Source organism: Malus sylvestris, chromosome 1, assembly GCF_916048215.2.
Source record: "Malus sylvestris chromosome 1, drMalSylv7.2, whole genome shotgun sequence".
Classification (NCBI taxonomy): domain Eukaryota; kingdom Viridiplantae; phylum Streptophyta; class Magnoliopsida; order Rosales; family Rosaceae; genus Malus; species Malus sylvestris.
In genome coordinates, this window is record NC_062260.1 from 14657406 (window position 1) to 14683202 (window position 25797).

At 37.0% G+C, this 25797-nt stretch overlaps 4 protein-coding genes across 5 annotated transcripts; 1 reads left to right on the plus strand and 3 right to left on the minus strand.

Moving 5' to 3' along the window:
- Positions 1-1258: 1258 nt before the first annotated feature.
- LOC126623705 (ascorbate transporter, chloroplastic-like) lies at positions 1259-6906 on the plus strand. Its single transcript, XM_050292667.1, has 11 exons — positions 1259-1578; positions 2607-3199; positions 3503-3610; positions 3917-4072; positions 4492-4707; positions 5300-5515; positions 5727-5864; positions 5963-6064; positions 6130-6195; positions 6405-6489; positions 6592-6906. Exons 1-11 carry the CDS (start codon positions 1524-1526, stop codon positions 6687-6689), a joined length of 1833 nt encoding a protein of 610 aa, XP_050148624.1. The 5' UTR covers positions 1259-1523; the 3' UTR covers positions 6690-6906.
- A 1041-nt stretch (positions 6907-7947) lies between these two features.
- LOC126623707 (cytochrome P450 86A8-like) lies at positions 7948-10838 on the minus strand. The gene is made up of 2 exons (XM_050292683.1): positions 9920-10838; positions 7948-9796 (listed from the first exon to the last, which is right to left on the minus strand). The coding sequence occupies exon 2, from the start codon at positions 9783-9785 to the stop codon at positions 8124-8126; it is 1662 nt and encodes a 553-aa protein (XP_050148640.1). The 5' UTR covers positions 9786-9796; positions 9920-10838; the 3' UTR covers positions 7948-8123.
- Positions 10839-16824: 5986 nt separating this feature from the next.
- On the minus strand, positions 16825-21526 carry LOC126621285 (origin of replication complex subunit 5). 2 transcript variants are annotated; one of them, XM_050289702.1, is made up of 5 exons: positions 21281-21526; positions 18892-19736; positions 18395-18808; positions 17795-18107; positions 16825-17691 (listed from the first exon to the last, which is right to left on the minus strand). In XM_050289702.1, exons 1-5 carry the CDS (start codon positions 21365-21367, stop codon positions 17644-17646), a joined length of 1707 nt encoding a protein of 568 aa, XP_050145659.1. In that variant the 5' UTR covers positions 21368-21526; the 3' UTR covers positions 16825-17643. The 2 variants fall into 2 exon arrangements, with proteins under 2 accessions (XP_050145659.1, XP_050145667.1); XM_050289710.1 differs by lacking the exon at positions 21281-21526 and adding an exon at positions 20142-20206 and having other exon boundaries at positions 18892-19729.
- Positions 21527-22403: 877 nt separating this feature from the next.
- On the minus strand, positions 22404-25260 carry LOC126625672 (ATG8-interacting protein 1-like). The gene is made up of 3 exons (XM_050294706.1): positions 25097-25260; positions 23497-24389; positions 22404-22867 (listed from the first exon to the last, which is right to left on the minus strand). The coding sequence occupies exons 2-3, from the start codon at positions 24367-24369 to the stop codon at positions 22763-22765; spliced, it is 978 nt and encodes a 325-aa protein (XP_050150663.1). The 5' UTR covers positions 24370-24389; positions 25097-25260; the 3' UTR covers positions 22404-22762.
- Positions 25261-25797: the final 537 nt, after the last annotated feature.

The following is a 25797-nucleotide window of genomic DNA, read 5'->3' on the forward strand; positions in this document are numbered from 1 at the left end:
ATTTTTTCACTGTATGTTTCAAAAATTAACTGAACATATAACAAGCACCTTCTATGTAGTATTTTAACGTATTTCAATACATGAAAATTGAACATATTTTTTAACCTATTACTGAAGTTCGATTTGTACTCTAATTGTATTTTAACTTATTTCAAAACTGAACCCATGACTTTTTTTACATGAAAAATTAAGAACTTGTACATTTCAATAGTGGCCAATGCACATTTTATAGTAGGATCGCTTGTAATGAAAATGCATTTGCTACAATTAATTTTTATCCATTCTACTGTTAGATTGGGTTACGTGACTACTCTGACTCGCTTTTGAGAAAAAAATTATTTATATCCTGTAATTTTAAATTACTGGTAAACTCTATTTTCGTGTACATAATCAAATTATTCAAAGTTGAATAAATCTCCTCTTTTCTCCTTGGTTTTTCGAGAGCATGAAAGATTCATTTCTTTTCAATTAACTAGCTCTTTTATTTGGGGGTATTGCATTAATAAGACGGGCAATACTAGGAGACCAAAATTTTAAATTAAGTTTGCAAATCAAATGATATGTTACCAATAAAAAATAAACACGTTAATCAACACTTAAGTAGCAAGAGACTCTTTACCACAGTGGTGAAAGGTGTTGAGAGCCCTTACATGATGTCATGGGTTCAAACTTCGTCGGTGACTAATTTAACATCTAATCTAAAAAAATTATCGTTTGACCAAAAGAAAATTAACACTTAAATAATAATCCAATCATCAACGTCCCCATCATTTTATTTACAAAATTTAATCTGTTTTAACATTAGGCCTAATAAGACTCCAAACCGACGTTACATTACCATCCCCACTTTCCACGTATTCCTTGGGTACGTATACGAATATTCCACGTCGGCTAAATTATGCGGCGAGAAAATTTAAACAAAAATAAACACAATAAATAAATAACGAAAGTATAAATTTTGCATAATCGTGAGTGGCCGATTGCTCGGTTGGTTCTTGAGGATCCAGATTTTTTAACTCAATTCTCAAAAATACCCATACTCCTTCACTCTAATTATCCTTTCACCCATCTAAATCCCACTGGATATCCAACTTGCATGGAGGGGTATTTGGATAACTTTGTCCTCATCCCTTCCCTTCCCTTCACGAGAAAGATGGGCCACGTGTCAGCCTGTCGACCCATCTTCCTTCGAGTGCAACGCCCACCCAATTTTTCCCGCTTGTTTAAATAATAAAAAATAAAAATAAAAATCAGAAAAAATCTTGCATAAAATGTTTGTATGAGAAAAAAGCCCCTGGTTATCCTCTCGAGCGTTGGGGGAGAGCGAAAACGACGGAGAAGCAACGAGGCACACAGAGAGAGCTCCAAAACGGCGACGCATCGATTCGTCCCTCGCAGTCACTGCCTCTAAGCTTTCTGGTTTTTGGATTCTCTGAGTTCTGGAATGGAGTAAAATTTTTGTTGGAGTTAAAAACTGTTGAGTCACTGAGATTATAGCTTGCTTTTGGTTGGAGATATATTCAATGGCGATCGGAGGTTTGATATCGAACCGGAATTTCGGTTCTTTTATCGGTTCAGGTATAGTAGCTTGCTTTACTACCTTGTTCTATAGTTTTTATTTTTTATTTTGTTTCAGTATTTTTATTTTTGGTTGCATTTGTGAATTCTTGCTTGTCTGCAGTGGAATAATTGCATGCATGCGGTTGAATTTGATTGTTGTATTGTTTGAATTTTCCAATTTTGTGAGGTGAACTGTTTAATCTGGTTGCATGTTGCTTCTTCCGCCTTACATTCTGTGTGGATAATTTGGATATGTTCATAGATTTTCAGTAGCAAATTATTGATTTTTGTGATGAATTTTGATGGGAATTTAGTAATTTAATTGAGGATAATACTTGTGTTCCCCCAATGGGGGAATGCACATAACCCACTTCTTTCGAATAACCTATGTCCACCCTATGAATTTTGTAATCGGAACCGTTCAACTTCTTAAGCTTTATTTGAAGATCATCCCTGATTCCCTATAGACAATCACTTGAATCGAAAAACATTTAGTCATCCAAATATCTCGATAACTAAACAATCTCCGATTGGAATAATTTTTTTTAGGGATGATCTTCAAATGAAGAGAAAGAAATTGAATGGTTTTTTTATGATGGTTATATGCAAAAAGTGGGATTGTGCATTCCCCATGAGGGAACGCAAGTATTATTCTTTAATTGGATTCTACTATTGAATTCAACAATTCAATACAATTCGCGGTTTTCGGTGCATGTAAATTTTTCGCCAATAAATTCGGATGGGTTTCTTGTTTTCACACAGACATGGATATGTACATTTATGCGTGCATGTGTGTATGAATATGTGCACGCAAGCACTAAGCAAGAAACTACTTTTTTCGCTAAACCACTGAACAAATTTGGGAATAATTTTGTCTTGCTAAGTTCATTAAGGACCTGCTTAATTTGGCTCAACAAAATTTGGACAAATCATATACCAGGAGACTACAAATAGATATGGGACAATTTAGGATTGCTGATACTGTTGACATTTTGATGCTTCAGAGGTGCTTACATTGTTACTTTATGACTCTTTGATATTGGCAGGAAAGGTATGTCAAACAAACCACGCCATTGTGCATCACAAGGGAGAGCGTCTGTATTATCAGGGGAAAACAGTTTACCCAACTTTATGTACTCCCAGGGCTAGTGGTTCTATATCTGGATACTCGTACAGCCCTTATCCGCGTGCAATTGATTCTTCAGATACAAACGTTCTGAAGGCAACAGATAGGGTGCGTGATGAAGGCGATAACCCATATCTAATGTCTTTGCAATCTGGTATAAGGTCTCAGAGCACCATTACTAAACAAATACTTAGAGGAAGATGTAAAAGCTATCTTTCTTCGAATCACTCTTTTAGAAGTTGTATTCAATCAAGAAAGCTGGATAAGCTTGATTACTGGAAATATCATAAGTATGAACATGCTAAGGTTAACAGGACCTGTGCTTATTACAAGTCGGAGGATAATGACATAACAGAATCAGAGGTGGACTCACTCACATCAATAGAGGGGTCAGGTGAAGCTATTTTGGCAGCTGGAAATATGCGTAAAGTACCTTCTTGGTGGGAGATTCCCAAGCGCTGGGTGATTGTACTCCTTTGTTTTACAGCATTCCTATTGTGCAACATGGATCGTGTGAGTATTTTTCTGTTTTGCATCATTGTGCATATGTGTTGTTTGAAAGGTTCAAGATATATAGACACACATATATAGCCTCTTTCTTGACAACATATATTCTTGTATAATTAGTTACAAGATGTCTTAAGCTACCAAGGCAATTCTCATCAAGATAAAAGTATTTCCTACATCGTAGTAACCTTGATGTTACATCATCTGTAAACAAAAGCATTGCACAATTCGAAAATATGTTTTTAATGTATTGGTTTTTTAATGTGATACATCTCAATCAGCTAACAGTGTAAAATTTTTATATTGTAGGTAAACATGAGCATTGCAATACTTCCCATGGCACAGGAATTCAACTGGAATAGTGCAACAGTCGGCTTGATTCAGTCCTCTTTTTTCTGGGGTTACCTGCTTACTCAGGTTTGACTAAGTTTACTAATGTATGTGCATTACTCAAAAATAAACTACACTTTCATTCTCAATCTCCTAAGCAGACCTTCATTCTCAATCTCCTTAGCACACCTTCATTCTCAATCTCCTAAGCACGCATTAGTGGGCATCTAATCATGGTTGTGTCCTTCTATGGTCTAGAGGATACTGTTTTATTAAGAATAGCATATATTTGTTGTTCAAGATACATATATGATATAGCATATATAAGTTGTAACTTCTACTCTCAGTTCTCCTGCATGATCGTATTAATTTTATGATTGCTCTTGTTTATAGATTCTTGGAGGCATTTTGGCAGATAAAATTGGTGGAAAGCGTGTATTGGGTTTTGGAGTGATATGGTGGTCAGTAGCGACAATTTTGACACCTATTGCAGCAAAAATCAGCCTCCCTTTTTTGCTTATCATGCGTGCTTTCATGGGGATTGGTGAGGTTCGTCTTTCTAGCGCTTTGCATTGGATCTCTAATCCTATTTTACTCCGATTCTGCAGTGTATTAGTTGACACTTGACACTTACTTTTCCTTTAGAAATTGGCTTGGAACAAATCATTCAGCTTAAGAAACAAAACAGGAGTAAAATAAATAACCTAAAATGATTACCCCTTAAAACTTGTAAAAGAATGAGGGACTTTTATTTGTATGACAAGTTAATTTGGACACCAATTGTCCCATTTCACTTTTCTAGTTTAGCACGCAGAAGTTTTCCTTCAGGTTTTATGTATAATTATTTAAATTTTTTCTCATTTGATATTTAATTGTATCTCAGCTTCCCTTCTGAAATAGGATTTTTCTCTTGGTAATTCAACTAAGGGTTCTCATTGCTGAACAGATATTCCTTGTTCGTTTCACAGGGTGTCGCTATGCCTGCTATGAATAATATACTCTCTAAGTGGATTCCAGTGTCTGAGAGAAGCAGAGCACTTTCACTAGTATATACTGGCATGTACCTTGGTTCTGTCACTGGGTTGGCCGTTTCTCCGATTCTAATCCAGAAGTTCAAATGGCCGTCCGTGTTTTACTCATTTGGCTCTCTTGGTAGTATCTGGTTGGCATTATGGCTGAATAAAGTATGTTCTTGCTTCCCTCAACATTTGAAATACTTGAATTACCTTGTCTACTCTTGATTTAAGATAGACTATTTCAAAAGAAGATAAATAAATATTATCACATCTCCAGACCGTTAATATGTTCTTGTTTGAGCTGTGCAATATCCGGTAATGCTTTCATTTAGATAGAAAAGTCCGATGTGATATGCAATTGTAGTGTTTAATGTATTCTTTGACTCACAATGGTATTTGATGAAAGTTTGTTGGATAGACTTGTTTTGATTGCTCGGGGGGTGATGTCTTTTTTCCTTTCATTTACGGGATTGTGTGAATGAACTGCTACTGAGTACTGAATCTTCATTTTTAAAAGTATAAGTGTACAGAATTATTGTTATTAAGGTCACCTGTCTTTTGAAATATGAAATGATTTACACTAATTGTTTCTCATGCCCATTCGTCGTACGTAACTGGTGATCTTCTCCTTACACCATGAAAATATACTCGGAATTAGACATGATATGTATGAAATATACGAATGAACTGATTTGAGCAGCATTTTGGATGTTGATCCATTAAATTTAACTCCAGATCATCTTTATTGTTGTATCGTTAGGCATATAGCACACCAAAAGAAGATCCGGAGCTTAGCGCAGAGGAAAAAGAACTTATCATGGGTGGAACTGGAAACACATCTAAGGAGCCTGTTAAGGTCATTCCTTGGAAGCTAATATTATCAAAAACACCTGTTTGGGCTCTTATAGTCTGCCACTTTTGCCACAATTGGGGAACCTTTATTCTATTGACATGGATGCCTACATACTACAATCAGGTACGGAATTGATTCCTCCAAAATTGAGCATACAGGCACTCACATGTATGGGAAAAGATAATAGCTCCATGCAATTTTTCGATGCAGAAAATAAAGTAATGTCTCACACAAAACCTAACCACATGCAAATCAAAAATTTTGACCCAGAAGCAGATTAAATTTCAATCCTAAATAAATTGTTGAGTCACTAAATTCCTTTTACATACTACAGGTTTTGAAATTCAACCTCACTGAATCCGGGCTCCTCTGTGTCTTGCCATGGTTGACGATGGCTGTTTTTGCAAATATAGGAGGCTGGATTGCAGATACACTTGTCAGCAAAGGTTTTTCTGTAACAACAGTTCGTAAGGTAAGGACTAAACTTCTTGACGTATTAAAAGTGGTTCAGGAGCTGGCTCTCCTGTTTTATGTTCCTTAAGATATCTACAAATCCGTTTTTCATTGCAGATCATGCAATCAATTGGGTTTCTGGGACCAGCCTTTTCCCTTACACTGCTGAGCCGTGTCAAGACACCAGCAATGGCAGTACTATGCATGGCATGCAGTCAGGTAAAAACTAGTTGGTAAGTATTACTCCTAGGATTATCTGTTCACGCGTTCTTTCTTATTGACAGGGATCTGATGCATTCTCACAATCCGGTCTCTACTCCAACCACCAAGACATTGGACCTCGCTATGCTGTGAGTTGCTATCTTATAAAGTTATAAAATCTATGTCTACTTGACGCAGTTTCTCCACCTTGGAATTTTGTGTTAACAATTTTTTGTGATCAATTTTTACTCTATTAAATTAACAGTGTTCTTTGTGCTTTCAATCCCATACGAAAGAACTAAACAAGTAATCAAATTGTCTGAATCCTGTATGATCAAACTTATAAATACAATTACAGGGAGTATTGCTGGGACTCTCAAACACAGCAGGAGTTCTTGCTGGTGTTTTCGGTACAGCTGCAACAGGGTACATACTCCAACGAGGTACAATCAAATGCTTCCCTCAACCTCTTTTCTGAATACGCTTTTTCCGCTCAAGTTCCAGTTTCAAGTTTTGTATTGAGCACTTGAACTTCGATTCTGCAGGTTCTTGGGATGATGTATTCAAGGTCTCTGTTGTATTGTACATCATTGGCACATTAATCTGGAACTTGTTTTCAACTGGAGAGAAAATCCTTGACTAGAGAAATGCAAGAACAGAAGGAACGGAACCATGACAAGATGGAAGCAACGCGTCACAAGGGAAAATCAGGCTAAGCGAACTAGGTTTTTAAATACCGCCATCGTTGTTTTTTTTAACAACCTCTGAGGCCCTTTCTGGGTGGGCTTGAGACCCCCATGAACCATTTTCTTTTGCCCATACAATGGTAATAGTATGTCATCCACCTGAGTTCTTTCTTACTGAAATTCTCCGCAGTTCGATTCACAGGCAACAGCAATGCTGCTCACATCACCGATTCAATTGCTGATCGGAATTTTGTTTAGCCGTTAATTTCTTTTCTAATTATAGTTCACAGATTAATCAGAAGAAGAAAGAACAAGAAACATATGTAGGCCTTTTTTTCTGGAGCTGGTAGACATTCTTTATACAATGTAAGTAGCGCCAGGCATTTCCATCCATCAGCTACATTCAAGAATGATGGAATATAAGAACCACATACATTGGATTATAGATAAGAATAGACCCCACCCTTATACCTTGCATAGAAATTTTTAAGAACACTTGGCTACTCAAAGAATGAGCAGGAGTTCCTACACAAAACTATTCGTTGTCGATCCAGAGAACTTTATGCTTGTATCATAACCGTTCATATTATAAATCATTTTATTTCGCCTTTGCAAAAAAATCAATTAAATTAAGGTTGTTTAGTCATTGAACTGTATAAAGACAGATGAACGGAATTGGTAAAAACAATACAAATCATCTATGTATTTGCTACAATAGATTGACTAAATAACTTTAGTTTTAATTCATTGTTTGCAGATATGATCTTTATAGAGTGATTTATAATATAAAAGGTTTTGATCATAAGCATAAACCTTTGTAATTCGAACATGGAAAGCTTTGAGTATGAGTTCTTACTTATCCTTGAGTAGCCAAGCATTGTTCAATTTTTATTCACCTTATCTCTCTTTGTAATTGTCATAATTACCATAAGCTCAAGGCTCAATGCTTGTAACTCAAGTGATTAGAATAAATAACGTTTACCTCAACGGTTGATTATACATAATAATGCATGTATCAAAAAGTTGCCATAAGATCAAATGGTTAATCAAATAAAAATTTTCTTAACAAAGTGATATACTCTAAGCTATTCTAATTTACTGGATGTGAAGTTCGAACTTAGATGTAAGAGATCGAACACATTACGCTAACTAATTATTCTTACTCACATCTTCATAGATCATATATAATTGAAGAAGCAGAAAATCAAATTGAGTAAAAATAATAATTTGATAAAAGCAATTTATAAAATCTGAACAAACAAGATCGACATAAAGAATATTAAATGGAAATAAAAATTTGCAAAGCTTTTTGCTTACAAGGGAAAGCTATCCCTTTCATTTCTCATAGGTTCCACCACTCCATAAATACACCACCCAAAAAATTAAACTTCTTAAGCCACCCCGACCACCGCTCCACCACCACCGTCACCGTTACATTCAACGGCCACACACTCTTGCTCTTCCCCTTGCAATTGTCCCTCCGTCGTCATCTCCTTTTTAATGCTTGATAAAATTGCCCCCAGATCCCTTTTGTGCACATTCACCATGAGTCCATATTTCATGAACAACGTTAACGACATCTTTTGCTCCACCTTGTGGCCCGGCACCACCGTGAGACGGTGGTGGAGCAAAACCGACGCGGTTACTGACTTCATTTGCAAGTAAGCCAAGTCCTTCCCCAGACATATTCTTGGACCGGCGTTGAAGGCCACAAATTTATTTGAGTCATGCATTATGAACTTCTTACCATCGGGAGATAGCCACCTCTCCGGGCGAAACTCTAGACAATCGTCTCCCCACGTCGATTTCATCCGCCCCGTTGCGTATATGGAGTATGTCACCGATGATCCGGCGGGGACAAATGTGCCATCCGGCAAAACGTCGTCGCACACCACATGCTTTGAGTCCTCGGGTACGGAAGGGTACAACCTAAGGCTCTCGCACAATGCTGCCTTGAGGTATATCAATCGGTCAATTTCCTCAAATTCCAACGGCTCGTCCAACCAACTTGCCATATCATCGCCACGTGTCTCGATCAGAACGGTGCAAATTTCACGCAGAATTTTGTCTTCAATCATTGGGTTTAGAGTGATCAACCAAAAGAACCAGCTTAGCGCAGCTGATGACGTGTCGCGTCCAGCTAGGATGAAATTGAGCGCCACGTGTTGGAGAAAAGTATCCGAGTAGTTCTCTTTTTTCTTCATGAACCTTGACAACATATCATCGTGTGGGTTCCCATCTTTTTGCTGACTCAGCAACTCGAGCTTACGGGATGCAATCACATCGGATAAATACTCCTCAATATGCACAAGGCTTCGGCTCAATGTGACTTCCATTCCAAGCCCAAGCCACTTTTTCAGCTTCCACAACACCTCTGGCAGGATAAACCGCTGCAGCGAGGCTTCGGTGGCTTGGTCGAAGGCCATGGCAAAGCCGTTGTCAGGAAAACCCGGGGCACAAGTCTCCGGATCCTTCCCGAAAGCCAAGCCGCATATGTTATCAAAAGTGAGCCGAAGTAACAGGTCTTGGAGATCAACCGGTTTAGCTTGGAGCTCAGCCGACTTGAGAATCGGGCAGAACCTGAGCTTGATGGCTCGGCTGACCCACCGAGCCATGGCTTGGCGCAGAGTCCGGGTGGTGAACTCAAGTGCGGCCGTCTTCCTCTGAAACAGCCACGTGTCGCCATCCGAGTTGAAGATGCCCTCCCCCAACAACTCGTGAAACACTGATTGCCAGGTGGGGCCCTTGGGGTAGTTGTCGAACCGGGTCTTGAGTATGTGCTCCAGATTCTTCGGGTCGCACGTGACGGTCACGAGGCCTTGCTTTTTGGCGAGGAAGGGGATGGCGCAGATGCAGGTTTGGTACGTGCCGCCGCAGGCGCGTAGGTTGTCGTAGATCCAGTCGTGCAACCGGTCCGAGTTTTCAATGAGCCCCGGGAGACTACCCAGTAACGCCCAGACACGTGGACCCTTCAGCGACCGTGAGATGAAGGTTAACCAAAGGAGGTAAGCCGTGATGGCTGTTAAAACCAGCAACGCCGTCGCAATCTCCATATTTTACTTGTCTGCCACGTGAACCAAACCCAAAAAAACAGCAATGCAAAAACCGCACTCAATCACTGAAGGGAAAGTTGCTTTTCCGGTATGAATTATTGTGAAGAAGCGGAAGAAGCTACTGTAAAACGTACCCTGGAGAAAAACCCAGGTAGGGATTTTGATGGATATGAAATGTTTGAGGGATTTGATTGAGAAAAGGAGGGGACTTTGAGGTTTGATGGATCTAATTAAAAAATGGGTAGAGAGGAATAATAACATTGATAGATGAAGATTATAAGGTGGTGATTTGATGAGGAAGTAGAGAAGAAGTAGAGAGAGAGGAAGCAGAAGATATGGAGGTGCAAAATTGAGTATTATAGAGAGAGATTTATAGGTGAGCAATTTATTGAGGACAGACTGGTCCTTGACATTGCTCTCTGTATTTTCTCTCACTAAAAATTAAGCTACACAGCACAGCAAAGGCGCCATAAATGTTTTCAGAGGTCGTTGAACTTTTTTAAAGCTAGCTAGCTCAAAACCTCTCTTTCCCTCTCTAGAAAACCAGTGGCTCTAGCAAATTAAGATGCAATTCTCTCTCTCATGCACACACAAGGAAGCACAGACATTTACACACCTAATTTTACTGGAAATGGAAGATGAGATTTAATTTAAGAGCATTGAATGAAGAGGAAAATTTAATGGGATTAGTTGAGGAACTGTATAACATAAGAGGAGAGGGACCAGGAACAAAATCAAACAATGATAATTATATTGCAAATATAAAAAAAGTCACCGTCACCCACAGACAATCATTTATTTTTCGTACCACTCACTATTGCATCTTCATTGCATAAAAATTGTTAAAGGGAAAAGAAACAAAATTTGAACTCAAATGCACAGAAGCACACTGAGTGTGTCTGCTGAATATAATAAGTCACCAATGGTGTTCTAAATGGGTCAATAGTGGGTTGAAAATGAGTCACTTTAACTTAGCGGATTCTTGCATGCACTGTAACTAGGAACATATCTTTACATACGTATCTTTATCCTCACATGACAGATTACAACAGAATTTCTCATAATTTAGGCTTTCCATTCTTATAATAAAGTTATCAGTCTTGAATTTAAATGAGGAAAATGGGGTTCTTCATGTGGGTCTTTTTGGTTAGGGTTGGGTAATACCCCAACCTCTCTTTGTTTTTAGCTTGTGAGACTCTTTTTTGCTTATTTAGATTTATCTTTATCCTCTCAGATTCTGCAGAGCCCCCTCCTAGAGCAGTAGAGAGTATGGATAGTAGTACAAACAATATTGTGGGATTCTTCACTCTCAGGTTTGACCCTCTCACTTTCAATGCTGTATAATCAATGAACGATCAAAAACTGGGAGCAAGATTCTCTAATAGGAGGGTAGAGAATCCTCCTCCAAAGACTCTGCGCCTCTCTCTGTATCTATAACATGAAGGAAGAAAGTCAAAACCCTTATACAATATATTTAGGTCACCTGAATGCCGACCTCAATTTTTGCACATTTGGGCAGACTCTGGCAGTTCAATGAGTTCACCATATATCAGGATGCATATGAAACCTGGCAAGCTTTGTGTTGTGCTCTTGTGCAGCAATAAGCGTTGACATTCCCTATCATAAATTGCAATGAAATGAAGGAAGTTTTACAGATTTGGTACAATCTTCTCTTATCAGACATATATAAGATGTGTATTTGTATGAGATCATGCATGTGTTATCCGACTATGAATAAGATGAATAGTTGTTCAGGTTGATTCTTACTTGAATGTGTTTTAGATTCACAGTATGGTAATATATCATATACATATACATATATATATATATATATATATATATATATATATATATGTGCGCGCGCGTGCGTGCACATGCGGGTGTCAAGCACACAAATCTAGCAAGAAAACATTACATATTGAACTTAGATAGAAGCAGCTTTCTACTTTAAAAGTGAAATTCTGACAAAAAAACACTACTCTACGAACTTATCTGATTGTATATGTGAATGTGAAGAAAACATTACTCTGCGAATTTATCCGATTGTAAATGTGAATGTGATTAAGCCAGCCTTACGTGAGGCCACCATGCATTTGATCATGAAATGGATTTGTGAGAGTGTACCTAACCTTTTTTTTTTTTTTTTTTCAAACCATTCCACCATTTAGGTGTGCTTGGCTAAGCACCATGTCGAACAGTGTCATCAAATTTAATCACATCATGTGCAATTCTGACAAAGCTTCACTTAATTATTAGCTAGGTTGCACATTGTATTTTGAGTACACACTGGTAAAATGGGTTAGAATTATATATAGGATAATGTATTTTTAACGTACAAACTTTGTAATCAGAATTTTTTTTTAATCATCATTTAAAGATGATCTCTATAAAAAAATTAATTTATAGATCTTTTAGTTATTTATTTGTAGACAGTTCATCATGAGGATGCTATTTGTTATAAAAAAAAATGTTGGTTGGTTTGATATATATAGATGGCTAAATGATATCTAGATTGATTTTTTGCAGTATTTAAATGATGATAAAGAAAATGAACAATTCCGATTATTACATTCGTACCTCAAATATATGTTAATGGATAATCATAGGTTCTCCGAACACAAGCATTATTAAGGGTACTTTAACGAAAAGATCCTGGTATTGTTCACTTTAACGAAAAATCACATTTTTACACTAAAAAGTCGATCATGGTACTATTCACTTTACCCTTTATTTTGTCCTTATCGTTAAAACTCAAAATTTTCAAACCATTTTCATTAGTTCTCTTTTATATACAACCTCCATTGATCATCTCAATTTCCCAGAACTGGGCCCATATTTGTGCTAGCTTTCCTCATCCGAGAATTATTAATCGCAATTCGCATGCAAAGCTAGCTAGCAAGTAGTTTGACTTGTAAACCATAAATTGAACTATTGAAGAATATGGCTTCGTTTTTATGAAAAGATTGATTTGAATAGCACTATTCACTATGTTGAATGTATTTTGAAGAAATAAATGAATGACAATTTTCTTTTGTCCAAGTTGAAGATTACTAATGAAGAAATATAATAATTAAGAAAGTTGTCATCCATTTCTTCATGGTAATTTTTAACTTGAACAAAATAATTAAGGAAACTATAATCAATTTCTTCCTTCAAAATGTCTTCAATATATATAGTGAATAGTTTTACCAAATCCAATTGTCGTGAACAAACAAGGCCTATAAGTGTCATCCATTTTTTACTTCAATATAGTTAAGGAAGTTGTCATTCATTTCCTCTTTCAATGTGCCTTTAATATAATGAATAGTTTTGCACAAATCAATCCTCTCGAAACTAAGTCTATAAGTGTTGATTTTTGTTTTTTAATTGTCATATCACAGTAAATCAATTAAAATAAAGAATTTAAACAAAATTGTTCTAGGAGAAAGTGCATAAAACACAAAATTGTTTAAGAAAAGAAAGAATTTTGTAATATGTTAAAATCAAATCATTTGTATTTGATATTGCATAATTCTTTAATTATTCGTTTTAGCAAAGCCATGGGATTTTCAAGCTCCATGTAAATGACCAATAGACCTAATTAAACTTGTTTATTCATGCCGAATCATTTCGTGTAAAACTTATCACATTGACCATGCACTGGTTAGATATTTTGCTTTCTTACTTTACAAGACCTTTTTTTTTATAAATTTTTTAACAAAAATATTACTCTTACTATTTATTTGTACTATTTATTTAATAAAAATAGAACCCACATGCGTTAGCATACTTTACCTCTATTAGAAAAATGATACAATAAATGGTAAGTGTAGCATTACTTATCTTTAATGAATTATATAGTTAACACCCAAACGTGTAAAATAAATGAAAGTGAATGACCTTCACTTCACACACTTATTTTTACTTTTTAGATATTTTTTTAATATATATTTGCATGTAATTCAAAAGTTTATAGACACCGACGGTTTGTGCACAAATTACATACTGCGGTTTTCCTCATCACCTCATGGTGCACATTGCATGAGAAAAATCATGGGGATAATGTTTTTTCTGACCGACAGCTTATCCACAAATTACACAAAACGGTGCATGCATGCACTACCTGTTAAAGTCCCACCTCGGTGGGGTGAAAAGAAACCGTAGGGTCTAAATAGTATTACTTTACTCTAACTAATACCGGGATTTTTGTGATAAAATTTCACATTTGACGAATTGGACAGTGGTAAAATTGGAGACAGTATCGAGGTTGTTAGAGTGAGGCAGGCCCGAGAATCCAAAGATTCCAACATGATATCAAAGCCACGGTGCGGGCCCGTGCAAGCCAATGAGCTTATCACCCATAAGAAAACAAGTCTGAACTCTTAATATAAAGACGACCGCTAAGTTCTATTGAAAACAAGTAGGCCCAACGGGAGTGGACCTCCTCTGAGTTTCAATTACCGATGTGGATCTCATGCGGTTACATGTGAGGGGAGTGTTAAAGTCCCACATTGGTGGGGTGAAAAGAAACCAAAAGATTTAAATAGTATTACCCTATTCGAACTAATACACCAATGCCTTTTGTGATAAAACCCCGCATCTGTGATAAAACCCAACATCTGAAGGATTGAGCATGTGGTAAAGTTAGATATAGTATCAATGTCGTTAGAATGAGGCGGGCTCGACGATCCAAAATTCCAACACTACCAACATTAACACATCCCTTCACATTCTTGACATGTATAACATTAACCCATTGACCCCTTATGTTGTGAAGAGCTTACATTAGTTTGGATCGACATGTATAACATTAACCCATTGACCCCTTATGTTGTGAAGAGCTTACATTAGTTTGGATCGTGGGTTGGGAAAGTACATATTGAACAACTTAATTAGGACTAGTTTGGAGTAGTGGTGGGTAAAAACCAAGTAAATTAATTTGTTCAAACTAGCCAAATCAAATCAATTACACCAAATTTGCACGAATGTTAAATTCTCCATATAAAATAATGACTCCTAGCGAACAACTTAAGACTAGTTTGGAGTAAGAATGGGCAAAGAATCGGTCAAACTACTCAAACTAGCCAACCAAACCAATTTCACCCGTTTGTAGGTAAGTAGGTCAAAACCTATAGCATGATCAACTTAGGATTAGTTTGAAATAAAGACGGGCAAAAACCCAACCAAATTGTTCAAACCAACCAAATCAAACTAATTTCACCGGTTCGTAGAAAAGTCAAAATCTTGAGTTTACCTAGGCAACCACTTTTGCATTTTTGTTTGGGAATTTTAACGAAAAACCACATTTTTACACTAAAAAATCAATCTTGGTACCTTATCATTAAAACTCAAAATTTTCAAGCCCTTTTCATTAGTTTTCCTTTTTTGTTTTCGTTTTTTCTCCCTATATGTAAGAGATGGTATCATATTATCACATTCATCATGCTAATTAAGGAAAACAGAGAACTTTGGTACTGAAACTTATAAGGGAAAACCAGCCTTCTTTTAGGCATTTCCTCAAAAGAGCAAAGCATTACATGCAAATAGGTTTGAGTTGCTATAATATCAAAATAATCATAGTGTATTTATCAAAATATAAAACTATTCAAAGACTGATCATCTCCCTCGTCCAAAATCCATCCACATCAATACAAAGCTTTCATTTGTGGAACTAATGACCATCCATTTTGTTATAGAAATCGAAACGGTTTAATTACACGATAACAGGAAATTTTCGGGTGAATGGTTTTGATCGAGACATTCCTTAGAAAAGCCTATGCTTCCCCCATTTGTTTAGATACAGATTTTGGCTCCTAATGACCTAGAATTAAGTAGTTGAACAGAACAAGAAAATTTAGGTACAACATCATGTAGGTCGGGTGGCTTGCAAAGCATGATCTCTGGTCGAGTTTTTTTTATTAATCATTGTCCATAAAATTTGAACTCAGGTCTTCTCCAATAAAACGAAGATCGTTTGTTGATAATGATACGTCGTCCGTGAAATTTGAACTTAAGTTCTTCTCCAATTAAATAATAAGACAGCATCTATTAATAATGATCAAGTGTTGTCAGCTTAACAATACCAAACTCTAGCTAGTGGTTAAAATTTTGACCACAACTCTAGTAGTTCTTAAGCAAAATATTCAAAACCGACTTGAAATAACATTAGGTTTTTTTTCTGAACGTTCTGGTACTTCTCTTTTTGATATTAAAAAAGATCACAAGTTAACATCCTCGCTGCCATTGAAACATCCAACTGTGCATTGATGACCAACAAATATTATAACATTGGTCCACCTTCCATGCTGGACCAATCCAACGCATTGATGACCAACAAATATGATACATTGATCCACCTCCCCGGCTGGACCAAACGAGAAATAAGGCCCTGGGGACCCCAATATACTAGAGCTAATTCAACGTTCTAAATACTAATTCCTTCTAGGACAATGCATGTGTTTCTCTTAAAAGGATTTACTCGCGCTCAACTTACGATTAATGAATATTTATTCTTCGAACATCATAAGCAGAATCGTTCATTGTTTTTGTCATCATCTAAAGATTATATTTGTAAAAAATCATTTAATTTAGTGATGGTTTAGTTATTCATACACGTTAAATCAATCAACGATTTTAGTCACAAATATCATCCTTAATATGAACCATCTGTTTTTTATGCATATGAATGGCTCTCCAAAATGAATATTTTTTTGCATGTATAATCATTAGATTATGAGAGGTCGCACTTGGTGCGATGACAAGTGCCTTCGCCCATGAGCGGTAGGTCTCGGGTTCGAGACTTGGGAGCAGCCTCTCCATAAATGGGGGTAAGGCTAGCCGACATTCACCTCTCCCAGACCCTGCGTAAAGCGGAAACCTTGTGCACTGGGTACGACCTTTATAATCATTAGATTATGATAAAAAGAATGAATGGTTCCAATCATGATGTTCAGACGATAAGGTTACAAAAGTGGAGGGACTTGGTCCCCATAGGGGACACAAGCATTATCCTTCTTTTCAACCACTCATGGGCTCAGATAAGGTTATGCAGCAACATATATAGCATCATCAACTCGTCACTGCTCTAAATTGCATTTAAGATGAAATTTTGAGTGAGACCTACTGAACAATCTGGCAAAGTCCACATTTTTCTGTCATATGATTCATCAAATAATAAAATTATCATCTATTGATACACTGTCCTATGATGCGTACATCTCTTGCAGCTGTGAGATATTCGCTTACCACTTTTTTTGTAAAATGCAGAGCCATGTGAATGTGATATAAAATTCCCTCTGCAGGGCCATAACTCTTTTGTTCTTCCTCTTTTGATTTGGATTCGGAGCGTACAATAGGCTTAGAATGATGTATCACATTGTGAGGCTAAAGCTTAGCATCAGCCGAGAATGTTGCTGCCCTTCTCTGCAAACAGCACTTACATCTGACCAAACCTTAATGGAAGAATCAACTACGTTGAAATTTAGCGGAAGGAAACAAAAATAGGAAAACAATTCCAGAATTGTGATCGACATTGTACAAGGAAACGACATTTCCATGCCCTGCAACTTACTAGGATGTAACACGGATAGGTGGTTTACTACAATTGTTAGATGGCAATCCTGCAGAAACTTGGCACCAAGATACTGTCTGAAACTTATGTTCAATGGTGTTATCCCAGCTGTCAGAAAGACCACGACAATCGGTATATCCACTCAATACCAGTCATTTCATGTTGCTCAACAAAGATGAGGATTAGAGAATTTGGAGAGTTCAATGATTCAACACGGTAGGAGGGTAACATAGTTGAAAACCAGGTTAGTTGCTTCATCCTCAAGAATAAATTGGCAACCGTATCACAGATACCTCACCCGAAAGCAGATCATCTGTATATATACTTTGAGAGAGGAAACTTAATACTCCTTGCTACCTGTAATCCAAATATAAACAAGATGTTACGTAATTTCAAAAGAATTACTAACCTTACAACATAAAATTTTGGTATAATTTCAATTTGGGAAACGTTAGGTTACCTTAAGAGCCATATCTTCACTCACTGTCGATCGATATCGAGTTGAGCCCTCCAGCGGGCAGCTTCCACCAGTGACAATAAAATTAGCACTGCAGAGACTGGACAGTTGTAAGAGAACATCAGACATGAGCCCGCCATTCCCATCTTGAATGCCTAACCCACCATCTTCTTGTTCCTCCTCATCAAGAGGACCTTCTCCTACAGATGTAATGCACTGAAATATGGCTAATAACCTTTCCATTGGGAATGATCCAGGATTCAAAAGCAATTCCTGTTCTGCAGTTTCCTTCTGTTCCATTGACTTGTCCGAAAGCCTAATCATCAATCAAGAAGCATTATTCAGAAGAATTCAGTGTTTACAACTGCTGCATTGCAAAATGCCAAAACAAAGGGGGCAAATATTTTGTTTTCCTCCACTCAATAAGTGCAGTAAAAAGATGTCAGAAATTTTGTCTAGGGTTTTCTACACAACATATCGAAAAAAAACTCACAAGGGAAAAAACTAAACTAAAATTTGTACCAGTGTCACTGATGTTAATCAACTAAACATATATAGAGTACAAACTACAGTAAATGCAAGAATTATTCTTGAAAGACTTACTTCCTCTTTCGTTTTCGATTATTAGAACCTCCTGTAGAATCAAACAGGGATGAATCAAGGGTAGCTGGGTTTCGTGAAGCAAGGAATGCAGCAATAAGAAGATATTTGGCGGAAGTAGGCATATGGAAATCTAATTCTTCAACTTCAAAATCTCTGGATTTCCTTGTGCCCCCCTTTCCTTTTCTCTCCTTAACTTCAACTTCGGGGGACTGCTGCGACGAAACCTTAAATGTCTCATTCAGTGCAGGAGCAATATGGGGACGAAAAAAATTATACAGCCTTTGGTTCGTCTCTTTATTGGGAACAACATTCAGATCAGTGATGGGTTCACAATATTTTGTGAATAATGGTGAAAAGGCAGAAGAAAGCTCGTCCACCCGTCTGGTAATTCTACAGAAGGGCCTTAGCACAACACTAACCAGAAAGAAAAAGAGTCCATCAGTAGAAACCAAAAGGCAAAAGATGAGTACAAAGAAGAAAAACAACTATTTTCGCACCTGAGAAAAGAGGAGTAAAGCTTTTTGTTCGCCTGGTTTCTCATGAAGATTTTCTGCAGATCATCTTGTGTATAATCAGGAAGATATAGAGGGATAGGCTCCACATAGCCCATATTTGAGTAATATGTATCTGGCGAGGCACTGCTGATAAAGATAAGACCGACCTCAGGCATTTTCAAAATGTCATAGAGATTAAATAGTAAAGGTAATATAGTGGAACCTTTATCCCATCCTCTAAGACGCTCCAAATTGTCAAAGACCAAGTAGATCATATTTCCATTAGACTTTCCTGACCTTTTGGAGGTTACTTTCCCCGAGTTTCCCTTAGTATTAACCAGAATGCTGACCAAGGCATCGCGAAGAAAATTAACAAAATCAGATGGGCTTTCACAGCGCTTTGCACTAGAATAACCATTTGCTGCATTCTTTCGGTGAAGAAATAGTTGGTTCAGAACGGATTCAAACAAGATTCGAGGATTATAACAGGTAAGGCAGCTTGAATAAACTAAAGGGCGCTTAAGATGCCTAAATGTCTCTACAACAATACTGGTTTTCCCGGTAGAAGTGCCTCCATACACAAAGACAGGAAACATGGGAGAGTTCTGTGGACCCAGAAGGCGCAGAAGCTCCAATATTTGATTACGTCTTCCAGGAAAACTAGACAAAAGATCATCGGCACTAAAGGATTCTCCTTTTTCACCCAATACTAGGTCACTGAGAGTTGGCGGGTGCGAACTACTTGCTTTAGTTTCTTCAACTACATTCTTTGAAGGGGTAGCTAAAGCGGAGGATCTGGTTGTTCTCCTTGTGGTTTTCGGACTTTCCTCTTTACCCATGTCTGAATTCTAGCCAAAATAAACATCAAGATTAAAGACAGAGAATTTTAGTAGACAACATCGATAACAAATAACTTAGTAATCACACCTCAAACCAACACGAAAATAGTGGATGCAAATGAATCAATGTATTACAATTAACTTCAAAGGAAATCAGCCTTTCAAACGCATGTTAAAGAACCGGAAAAGCCGATTACTTGGGCAAAATAAATCAATGTATTACAATACCCAACATCATAAAATCATCATTTAATATCCAAACACTCCCCTAGTCAAATTTTGAAGCAAACCCCCCCAAAAACAATTACCAAATTAATAAATTACCCTCACGAATTTGAGTTTTTTGGGGACAAAAGGGAAAAAGTATGCCAATACAAATTAGAAATTAAAGAGTAAATCGGGGGTTGAGGATACCTGATCGGAAAGCTCACCAGCAAGTCTGCCGGAACGATAATAGAAACGCGGAGGAGTGGCGGTTGTGTTTTCGTGAGAGTGTTATCTGATTTGAATCGAAACCCTAACAAAGTTAGCTGAGATAAAAGAGAGAATAAAAGTTAATTGGCGGGAAGTAAGATTCCCGCGCTTTTATTCTCTCTTTTATCTCAGCTAACTTTGTTAGGGTTTCGATTCAAATCAGATAACACTGTCACGAAAACACAACCGCCACTCCTCCGCGTTTCTATCATCGTTCCGGCAGACTTGCTGGTGAGCTTTCCGATCAGGTAATCCTCAACCCCCAATTTACTCTTTAATTTCTAATTTGTATTGGCATACTTTTTCACTTTCATCCCCAAAAAATGCAAAACAACCACAACATTCCTTGAGTTATATGCCAAGCATCCATTTCTTTTATTTGGTTCACAGAGTGCCTAGTATTTGGGTCATTGTTCAAAGTAGCCTTTCCTCTATGGAAAACAAATACAAAGCCATAAACAAAATAAGAGACGCAAAAGAATTTAATTCCCTTTTTAAGACTACACAGAGGAAGAACCATATGAAAATCCCAATGAGTCTTTGCTAAAACTTTACAACAAACCGAAAAACTTGAACTCAGCAATTTTAGGTACTAACCTTTCACCTTCATGCATTTTCTCACTAACCAAACATATACATTTTCTCACCTCAAAATCCCGAATATATTCAAGTAATTCAACTACTTATGATCAAGCAGATCGAGTTCAAATTTTCAAAACTTAAGCAAATACAGAAACATATATTCTTCAAGTACATCGCCAGGATTCAAAATTCTAAAAATTTAAAATTTACAAAATCATGAAATAATTCAACAAATTAAGATGCAGATCGAAACACAAAAAAAAAAAGCAAATAAGTTCGTCTAAATGTCATAATCGGACTCCAATATCGCATGCCCAGTGCCCACATTCAAATTCATAGTCAAGTCCACAATAGATCTAGAAAATTCCGAAACATATTCAAAGAAAAATACAAACTTTTTCACCTTAAATTACATAAATTTCAAATGGGTAACCATAAAATCGCCATGATCATAAAATTAAAAACCCATGAACTGACAAATAAATAAAACACACAACCTTTGCTGCAGCAAAATCGCCATGATCATCGCAAGCTCTAACAGTTCCTCTTTTCGTCGGGTCTCGAAAGGGGCGAGCGAAAATCATGATTTGGAAGAAGGAATCCGTGAGGAGGACATGAGAAGACTAGGGAGAAAGTGATTTGGAGGAAGAGAGGAAGGAGAGGGAGAGGGAGACAGAGAGACTGAGGAAGCAGCGGACGGAAGAAAGAAGTGTGAGATCTGAAATGAAATGGGAGTGAGACGTCGGCTAGGGTTTGTAAAGTTAAGAAATTTTATAAAGCATTAAACATAAGAAACCTATAAATACATTACTGGTACAATTACAACAACACAAAGCCTACAGTTAAGTTGGCTAGCAGCACCTTACCCCAACCCGCAGGTCAGGCGTTCAAACCTTGACGCGGCCAACATATTTTTTTTTTTTATAAATGATTTTTTTTTTCGGTTCGGTTCGGTTTTTTTCGGCCTTGGTTCGGTTTGATTTTCGGTTTTTTTCGGTTTTCGGTTTTTTGAACCCACCCCTAAACTGGAGTGTGGGTGTGAAGGTCCACCGTAAGATGCGGTACCATAGAAATTGTGATTAAGAGCAATTTTATGGCATGGTACACAGTGTCGCGCGACGCTTCATATCAAAGAAATAAAGACATGTAAATAAAACAAGGAACAATTATTTATTTTATTAGTATGGAACGTCATCATGATTTACGGTACAATCGAGTTATGATGGGCCGAGTACAATGTTTGGAGGTATTCTTTGATTTTTTTCAAACCTCAGTAAGAATCAACTATTTATTTTTTGTTTTAGATTGAAACGATAAAATGAAAATCAATAAAGAATATAAAATGAGCATGCATAAAGGAAATAAATGGTGCAAATACTTTTTTCCTAAACAAAAATTACGCATGAAAATTTTCATCAGTACCATATAACATTAAATGATATATGAATAAACGACTGAAATGTTAAAACACCGTATCATTATATGATATGTGGCATTGAAGCCACACAAAATTTATCCAAAATCAATCCGTCAAATCATCAAACCTATCAAAACTAGACAGGAATCGAATGGATCGGTTATTTTTACTAAATGAATTGCATTTTGAAATAGGCAAAGCAATGAGTGCAAATAGAGCTTTACCATGATAAAATTCACTCCGTATTCCGGTTTACAAATTCTGGAAATTCAACAAAATGTACTTCTATCTTCACAACAATCACAAGCAGAACTCCAGCCACAACACAAAAAAACGTAATCATAGAAATCGTAACAAGTAAGAGCTCTGTACAGCGGCAACTTCATGGTGATCGAAAAAGATCATACGACGGTTATATCAAACTTTTAGCATGTAGCCAAGTAAAACTATCCATAAAAGGAATATATATCAACCACATCGGAAACAAACTAATATGTAACCCTCATCTGCATCTCCAACTCCATCACTTCTCTCTTCACCCATGGTATTTTTCGTCATCATCTTAAGCCTCGCTTGAGGAGCCGCTCCCGATAAAGGATCCTCGGCGGTGGCTGCTCACTATAACGTCTTTAAGACGGGATATGGGACCAATCATCCTTCCTGTTTTCTGTCAATATAACATAATGTCAGTGTCATCGAACTAGGCTTTCCTCTTGGTAGAAGCAAACTCCATCATATAAGCAACTTATCACTAGTTCAAATCTTAGGATTCTAAGAATGCACATTTGCCTTGCATGTCAGTGCACGCTATTATTGGTTAACAACAAGCTACTTATCATCCGTACCATGATGTGAGTTCATGTAAGGTCATCAGATTGGGAAAAGTCGTGTTTCCAATGTAATTAATCTTTGGATAAAGAATTGGTATCAAATTTTAAAATATAATTAAAAGCCATAACCTGATTCTCCACTCAACTAGGAGACAAATCGTAACCCCATGTATATTACATCAAGAATAAGGAACTAACTGAATAATGTACAGACATCACGGTGAATCTTGCACAAAGAAAAGAGAGGAGGCAAAATATCAACTGAATCAACTACTTAACACTTTTCAAGGCATACGTCTCTAAATTGCATAAAATGCTTACATCATGAAATTTATGACATAATGTAAGATCAGGCCAAAAATAAAAACCAACAAACATGGGATATCGATTCCTTGACCAGGGAAAGAACAAGTAAATAGTTAAATGCAAATATAATCATAAGAGAAAACAATGGAAATCGACAGACCTGATCATTGACGCTCAACAGCCATTTTTGCTGTAGAGCCAGCCACCTTTCATTTTGCCACCGCTGCCCAAGTAACACAAGCCCCATCACAGCTGCTGCTACGAAAATAGACCAAACTGCATTTGCTTCTTTTGCATGAGAATACAAGGAAGCAGCTCTTCTTTTCCACCAAGCTCCACAGGGCAGGCGAGAAACATCAAGTTTATCATCTTTCTGAGACCTTGGGGATTGCATGATGTCCTCAGAGAAACCTAAACCTTGTTCTGAAGGTTCCTCGAGTCCAGGAATAGTGGGACTCTCACCAAAATGAGTTAAGCTGCCAAGATCTGTTTCACCGTCAAAATGATATGTAGCAGCATCGATTATAATCTGATCTTTGTGAGCCAAAATTAAACCTTCTTCAAACTCTGTATCACCAATCAATTGCATGTTATCCTTATCATATACAGACTGTTTTCCTGCAAACTCATCTGGCACATTCAACCCTTTCAAAGTCAAAGTTTCTTCCTCCTTTCCACTTGACCTACCTCCTTCTTCAATACCTATCTCAGCTAAGACATCACTGTCCAAATGTTCATTATGAATTTCACTTCTATCGGACTCCAACGGCAAATTCTCATGCTGACTGGGTGGAAAAGCAAAGTGACCAGACATGAAAAGAGCACGAGAAGATTCAGCATGCTCACCATAGGTATCACTCTGATCCTCATTGCTCAACTCAATTCCTCCTGGACCAGGAGCAGCAGCATACGTAGATGCTGTAAGTTGTACAACTTCCCATCCATTCCCACGAGCAGTACTTTCCTCCCCCTCCTCGTTATCTGCCATCTTACCCCGCACAGTGCTTTCCTCTCTCTCCTCATTATCTGCCATCTTAATGGACTTAAAGCTTCCTATTTCATATGTACAGGGCACAAGTAGACACAAAATAACCAACCGAAAAAACAATCAGAATTCAGTAAAACGAGATACCAATTAAATCCAATTCTGATTTGTTACAGCACAAAAACTTCCGGGTCACAAAATGCAACTTTTGTTTGAAAGCGACGATTAACTAAAATGAACCAACGGGAATTGAATAAAAATAAAATCTTCATACATAATCTCTTTTGGCCTCTAAACATTATGTTTATTCATTCCTACCGATACAATTCAAACGAACATAGTAATTCACAAAACAAAGTTCCGATGTGCAGTCAAAACCCCGAATCGAGGATATCAAATGACAAATACAACAATATCAAAAGTGAAATATTTTTTTTTTCAAATTCTTAACAAACATTAACACCAACAGAAAATTGATTAATAATCGAATACTTAATCACAAGTCCTAAAGAACTTAATCAAAATCTTCACTCAATAAACAAGTAAACAGAACAATTTGCGTGTGGATAACTATTGAATACACAAATTAACAATACAAATCATCCAAAAAATCAAATTAAAGCAAAACAAGAGTCAGTTCAATCAAAACTAGCAAGCACAACCCTAATCAAACGAGTTCAGATCAACAAACGAGCAAACAAACAACAATCAACGGACGATATAATTCCCCGAAACAAATAAAAAAATGAAATTAATATCGATACGAAGAACTCACAGAAAAAGTAAAGCGGTTAAATATAAACGGCCCGATGGGGGATCGGAACGACGACGTTCAGATGGGGTCGAAGGTTGAAGATTGAAAACTGTCTCGGGAAGTGGGGTGGGGTTTTTATATGTAGAGATTTCTGGAGAAATAAAAGAGAGGGAGGTAAAGAAGGAAACCGGGGATAGCGGTAAAGATGAAACTGGACGCATCGGTTGACCGGCTGTAGCAGGTAAGTTTTTCGTTTGTGTGCGTGCAGAGCGAGGAACTTTACTGCGTTACGCCAGCTTTCCTTGTTTTTTTTAGTGACGTTGTTGTCCTAAATTTTTTCCATCGCACACATGTCTTGGTATTTACATCTGAAATTTACTCACCATATCCATTTTTTCAATGTAAATTTTAGTATCCAATTTAATGTTAGATATGTTCCTATCAAATTAAGTCTTGAATTGAAAGCTAAATTTAGGATATGCAATTAAATATTTTACCTTTCTTCAAGGATGTGGTTGTGACGTCAGTTTGGTTTATGAGTAGAAATGTATGAAAAGAATTGTTGAGGTTTATCAGAATAGTTCAAATGTAAACATGTTTACATGTGAGCGCTGCAAAATTGTGCATGCCAATTGGACGGCAACAATATTTTAATAGTGTTTCAGTTAATTGTCTATCCCAAAAACATTATAATTTTCTTGACCAGAAGTCACATAAATATT